The following is a 6,998-nucleotide window of genomic DNA, read 5'->3' as shown; positions in this document are numbered from 1 at the left end:
TGTAGAGGATGAGGGTAGGACTTTGCATATCTATATGTTTTGGATAATCTGAATATGTTAAGGACTAATGTCCATGTCTGATCTCTTATGTGATAATCTGGGTTAATATGCATGAAAGTTTCCGTTGAGTTACACACTGAGTTTTTGAAAACTCATAGCTGTTTTTCTGTTCTATCCAGGTAATTCTCAGGCATAGGTGGGTTGGTGCAACGAAGGCTCAGTGATGACTGTTAGTTCACAAATTGTTTTTAATTAACGAATTATTTAAATTTTTGGGTTTTCTTCGGAGTTTTGTAATTTGAGACTCTCTAGACTGTTTGTTTTAAATTTTTAGACTTGGATGCATTTTTTATTTTTATTCTACGACGTTTGGCAAAACTATGGTTTTACGCAGACAAATGTTTTTGAAAATACAAGCTCGATTTTCAAATGAAACGACTTTCAAACTTTTGTTGTAAATTACCGTTTTACTTAAAAGGACAAAAAAATTATGGTTTTATTAAAGAGTATAATAATATGTTTTTCTAAAACATAGACTTCTTTTGTAACAATTAATACGAGAAATTTCAAAATCCTTCTTCGTAACATTCCTAGATTCGACCATAACGTTTAGACCAAGTTTAGGGTGTTACATTTAGTGGTATCAGAGTTAGGTTGCAAAACTCGAGCTGTGAATTTTTACTTCAACTTTGTATTTGTAAAAGAACTAGTTTTCAAAACAAAATTGTTTCATTTTTGAGTAAGTATGTGGTAAACCAAGTCTTCTGCACCAATCCTGTAAGTACTTCTAAACTTAAAAATTTTGTAGTTAGAAAACTCTAAACTTTTTGAAATTGCATAGAGTTAGTTAGAAACTGAGACTTCTGAAAGATTTCTGAAACTTCTGATAAATATTTGAAGCATAAAACACTTGCTAATAAACACTGGAACTGATACATAAAATTTTGTAATGTAGATAAAACAATAATTACAATGAGCACTCATGGAACACGTGGTAGTGGTATTCGTGGGAGCGACGGGTGCCATAGGAGGACTCGAGCTGAGTCTTCCTCACTGGGAAGTATGCTTAATTTAGATACAAGCAAGACACCAACTACACCTATTACCAAGACCAGGTCTTAAAGCCGTTCTGCTGGGGACAACGCACTACCCCAAGCCATGTTGAGAATTTTGGAGAGAGTCTTGGACCCCATTCTAGATTTGAGGGTCATGGGTTGATAACTAAATGACTCTGGTCAAATGGAGCTGGACTGTTTAGGGGCGTCATTAGAGTCGCCCCTACCATGGCCGAATACTGGTTAAAGACCATCGAGATAAAAATGAACGATATTGACTGCACTCCTGAGCAAAAACTGAAGGGTACAGTTTCTTTGCTTCGCGACAAGGCATATCAGTGGTGGTTATCGGTTGAGGAAGATACTCAACCAGATCGTCTTAATTAGGATTATTTCAAGACGACCTTTCAGGGGAAATATGTGGGTACAAACTATGTAGATGTTTGTAAGCGTGAGTTCATGAATCTCACGCAAGGAGATAGGACAGTAGCCAAGTATGAGGCTGAATTTCTGAGACTTGGCTGCTACACTCTAGGGATGGTGGCATCTGAGTACAAAAAGTGCATACATTTTGAGGATGGTCTAAGGGACAGCTTGAGGGTTCTGATTACTCCGCAGAGTGAGCAAAAGTTTGTCGTTCTGGTAGACAAGGCAAAGCAAGCTTCGATTCTAGGTTTTATTCAACCTCAGAGGGCAATACAGCAGCCGCTTAGGGGCCGTGGTCCGACCAGGGGTGGTAATGATTTGGGCAGAGGACAAAGAGCATCGAGCAGAGATGCTAATTAGAATGAGGCGAGGCAGCCTGTACTAGTATATGTTGCACGATGCTGTGAGGATAGAGACGCCCCTAATGTGATTACGAGTACATTTCTTATTTATGATGTTTCGCATGTTGCATTGATAGACATAAGCTCAACACACTCGTATGTAGCTAGTTTTGTCTCTAGAAACTTGGGGATTACTGTTAAGAATACTTCGGGTGAGATTTCTGTATTAAGTTTGCTAGGTCAGTTGGTCCTGGTAAACAGAGTGTATAGGAATGTACCGCTAAAAGTATAAGGGGTTGTGTTTCTGAAAAATCTGATGGAATTACCGTTTGGATAGTTCAATTTTATTCTTGGTATGGACTGGCTAATAGAACACCGAGTCAGTTTGGATTCAAGACTAAGAGAATCGTTCTGAGAATTGACGGTGATGTGGAAGTTATGGTGATTAGTGAGCGTAGGGATTACATTTCTAACGTAATATCCACTCTAATGGCCGAAAAACTGGTTCGAAAAGGGTGTGAAGCATATCTGGCTTTCGTAAGTGTTTTAATTTTTAGGGACTATTCTGTCGGGGATACCAGATTAGTGAGAGAATATCCGAATGTTTTTCCCGAAGAGTTATTGGGTTTGCCTTCGAGTCGGGAAGTTGAGCTTGGCATTGAGCTTTTACTGGGTACAGCTCTGATGTCCATCGCTCCTTATTGAATGGCACCAAAAGAGCTTACAGAGCTAAAATCTCAGCTTTAGTAGCTTCTAGATCATGGATTCATCCGTCCTAGTATGTCTCTTTGGGGGGCACCAATTTTGTTTGTAAAGAAAAAGGACAGTACCATGAGGATGTGTATTGACTACCGATAGTTGAATAAATTAACTGTGAAGAATAAGTACCTATTTTCGAGGATCGATGATTTGTTTGATCAGTTTCATAGGGCTTTAGTATTCACGAAGATACATCTCTATTTCAGGTATCATCAGCTTAGGGTTAAGAAAGTTTATGTTCATAATATGGCTTTTAAGACTCGTTATGGGCACTACGAGTTTCTAGTCATGCCCTTTGGCTTGACAAATGCTTCAAATGCATTCATGGATCTGATGAATCGGGTTTTTTAGCCATATTTGGATCAGTTAATCATAGTCATCATCAACGATATTCTAGTGTACTCTAATACCGATAATGAACATGATGAGCATCTTAAAGTAGTTCTTCAAATACTTCGAAAGAAACAGCTCTATGCTAATTTGAACAAGTGTGAATTCTGGTTGCGAGAAGTAACATTTTTGGGTTACATTACTTCTGATGAGGGGATTCGATTTGATCCTAGAAAGGTTGAGGCTATACTTGCGGGTTATTATCGGAGGTTTGTTGAGGTGTTCTTATTGATTGCAACTCCTCTGACTAAGCTTCTATGCAAGAATGTTCATTTTGTCTAGACTGATGAGCAAAAATCGAGCTTTGAGAAGCTCAAGTCTATTATAACCCAGGCTCCTGTTTTGATACAGCTTGAATTTGGTAAGAAGTTTTTGGTTTATAGTGATACACTGCATGTCGGGTTGGGATGTGTACTGATGCAAGATGGTAAGGTTGTGGCTCATGCATTCTGATAGCTTAAGTCACACAAGGGAAATTATCCGGCACATGATCTTGAGCTGGCTACCGTGGATTTTTTCTTAAAGATTTAGAGGCATTATCTGTATGGTGAGAGGTGTACCATCTACGGCAATCATAAGACCCTTAAGTACCTTCTTACTCAAAAGAAGTTGAATCTTAGGCAACGTAAATAGATTGAGCTACATAAGAATTATGATTGCACGATAGAGTATCATCTCTATAAGACCAATGTGGTGGTCGATGCTCTCAGTTGTAGAGCAATGTCTAATTTGAGGGCCATGTTTGGTCGCATAAGTCTATTTGAGGATAGGAGTCTGTTAGCCAAGTACTTGGATTGATCAGATTCGGGAAAAGCAGTTAAGGGAGGATTCTTTTGTTCTGCATTTCTGTCAGGTTGAGAGTGGTAGTACATCTGATTTTGGGCTAATTAATGATGGGGTTCTGTGTTTTCGAGGACGGGTTTGTGTACTGAATGATTCTGATTTGAGACAGTCTATTCTGAGGGAAGTTCATAGTAGCCCTTATTGTAACACCCCTAACCCGTACCCGTCGCCGGAAGGTTAAAGCGTATTACCATACAAGCACGAAATTCTAGTTAACATTATTTGAATAACTCCCGTTGGCACACTTATAAAACCGAATTCCAACTTTTTTTTTAATATACAAAAGAGTCATTTCAAGGTAATAGGTATATTGATTCATTCTGAAGTTCAATTCACATCAAACATTGGAAACATAAATCAAATATTAACCACACATTCACATTAACTATGTGGAACACATATAGTAACTTAACAAGCCATTTTCGCATGGCTATACATATATACATCAACAAAAAGATACTTATTTAACAACAAAAAGTCAAGCCTATACATGCCATTATCAAAGTTTAACTACTAGAGTACCGAATGGGCTTAGATAGTATGGACGACTTCGACTTTGAGATCCCCGAGACCGTAGCTAACAAACGAGATCTATAAAACAAAGAATTAAGGCAACAAAGTAAGCATTTCTATGCTTAGTAAGCTTTAAGCATTTCAATAATTAAAACTGGTCATTAAAGTCAAACATTAAGTATCACAAAATTTGTATTCAAATTGTAAATCATTTGGCCAATTATACACAAGCACATTAGTTATAAAACCTATTGGCCAAATATATATATGAATACTCAAGAGATTTTCAGCACATATTTCACAATACTATTTGGCTCATACAATTAAATTTAGACATACAATTTCATATAATGATGGACATCAATCGAATAGGCCATTCTCTTATTCGTAGATACGGTAATCATCTACACATATATATTCATATATATATATATATCATTCTTTGATAATAATAATTCGCTTTGAAAATCAATTTACATATGAGTACATAATACGTACCTGGCCATCTTAATGTATCATACATAATCAATAGTGGTTTCCTCGAATATTCGAATTCATAATCTTACTCAAATCATCGGCGTTAAGCCTACTAGGTTTTAAAACCCGAGTCCAGTTACTAGCACAAAACCTACGAGTCTTTAGGCCCGGATATATTTCTAGCACGTAGCCTGCGGACCGCAAGTCCGGATTTATTTCTTGCACGTAGCCTGCGGACCTCAAGTCCGGATATATTTCCAGCACGTAGCCTGCGGACCTCAAGTTCGGATATGTTTCTAACTATCATGCATACTTAGTTATATTTAAACACATCTCATTCAACTTATCACTTTAGTAGTCATTTGATACATTCGGATATAAACTCAATATGCACATCATCATTTACAATTCAGCTCAAGAGTCATACATAATATCACATATTCATTTCACCTTTCAAGCTTAAACCTAAAGTGACCATTAGACTATATGTCATATACATGAATTATTTATTTATTTCATAACCTAATTCAAGTACAAACCAAAAGATTGCAATTCACCTAATATACTCGTATAGAGGCATCATCAATTATATAATAAAGGAGACTACTCAAAACTTACCTCGGATATATTTGAGCGATTCACGGATAGGCTACTCGATTGCTTTCTCTTTTCCCTATCGATTTCGACCCTTTTTGCTCTTGAGCTTGATTTAAAACAAATAGATTTATTCAATTACTTATCAATTAAGCAATTTAATTTAATACATGTATATCATATATTTAAGGTACAAATGACCTTACTAACTAGCTATTTCAACCTCACACATATGCCCTACTCATGTACCATCGAACATATTACTACGCTACAATCAACAACTACATTTATTCCCAAATAATAGATTAAAATTATCAAGGAACATTTTACTAACTTATTACCTTGCACATTCGAATTTCATAAACTAATTTGCATACAAATTTCACGTATTTTATTATGGAGTAAGTGCCGAATTACAGTTTGAAATAAAGTCAAAATATATCTCTTATCATAATTTCATATACGTCATTTCATTTTATATAATAACATATTTTATCCAAGATCGACACTAAAGTCAGATGTATCACTCAAAATACCAAAGTCCAACTAAGTCCACAATTATTCACTACTACAATTATAGCCCTATCATAGAAATGAACTTACAACAACCTAGTATACATTCTTGCCGAATCTCCATTAAGGCACAAACCTAACATTTTAGTCTCTTTTTATTAACGAACCACATTAGCTAATCATTCCCATTTAAGATATAATTACATACATTGTTTATACATTCATATCGATTGATTTCATTCATCAAGACATCCAATACGAAATGCAAAATATCCAAAATTTGCTAGAACCTAAAGTCTTTGGCTGAATGTTACTAAACTCAAGCCACCATATATATATATATATTATCCCTAAGTCACACTCAAAAATCACATTCGGTACTTCTCATTCACAATTTTACAAATCTTCAATTTCACTTACAAGCTCATTTATATAACATATAAAGTATTAAATAAATTTTTCATCAAGAATATAGCATGAACGATTACCTATTTTTCTCCCTAAATCCAAATTCGGCATACCCTATAAACCAAATACCAACCTCAACTTTTAAGCTAAAATAACAAGCAAGATAACACATCCAACATAACTATCCATGCTAATGACATCAAAGCTTCTACTAAAAAAAATTTTAAGTTCCTTAGCCAAATTTTCAATCCTTCAAAACCTAAATTCAATCCAAGAAATATGTAGAATTCAAACTAATCATCCAAATTATACATACATTTCTAAGAGTGGCATTAAACATACCTTCTTCTAGCAATCACCATTGCCGAAAATTTAAACAAAAATTTGATTCTTTCTCTCTTCTAGTTTCGGCAATGGTGGAACAAGATGAATCACTTTGGTTTCTCCTCCCACTAACCAATATTCTATTATCTTTTATGCATTAATTCATTTAGTAGATATAAAAATGGATTATTAGAAATGCAAGCCCCCTTTCTTTTATTAACATGCATTAATAGACCACTTTTAAATTTACCTATCACATTTCAAAATTTTCTCACATAAGTCCTATTTAATAAATTTCACTTACAAATGACAAAATTACAGCATGAAACTTTCACAAATGCATGTACACATACAA

General features: G+C 35.3%; 1 protein-coding gene across 1 annotated transcript; it reads left to right on the top strand.

Annotated features, from left to right (window-relative positions):
- Positions 1 to 1,514: 1,514 nt before the first annotated feature.
- Positions 1,515 to 3,995, top strand: LOC108477852 (uncharacterized). Its single transcript, XM_017780336.1, has 6 exons — positions 1,515 to 1,791; positions 1,960 to 2,061; positions 2,160 to 2,359; positions 2,948 to 3,190; positions 3,254 to 3,403; positions 3,825 to 3,995. The coding sequence occupies exons 1-6, from the start codon at positions 1,515 to 1,517 to the stop codon at positions 3,993 to 3,995; spliced, it is 1,143 nt and encodes a 380-aa protein (XP_017635825.1).
- The last annotated feature ends 3,003 nt before the right edge of the window (positions 3,996 to 6,998 follow it).

This window comes from Gossypium arboreum, chromosome 1, assembly GCF_025698485.1.
Source record: "Gossypium arboreum isolate Shixiya-1 chromosome 1, ASM2569848v2, whole genome shotgun sequence".
In the NCBI taxonomy this organism is placed as follows: domain Eukaryota; kingdom Viridiplantae; phylum Streptophyta; class Magnoliopsida; order Malvales; family Malvaceae; genus Gossypium; species Gossypium arboreum.
Note: the sequence above shows the minus strand (reverse complement) of the source record. Positions and strands in the feature narration are given on the sequence as shown.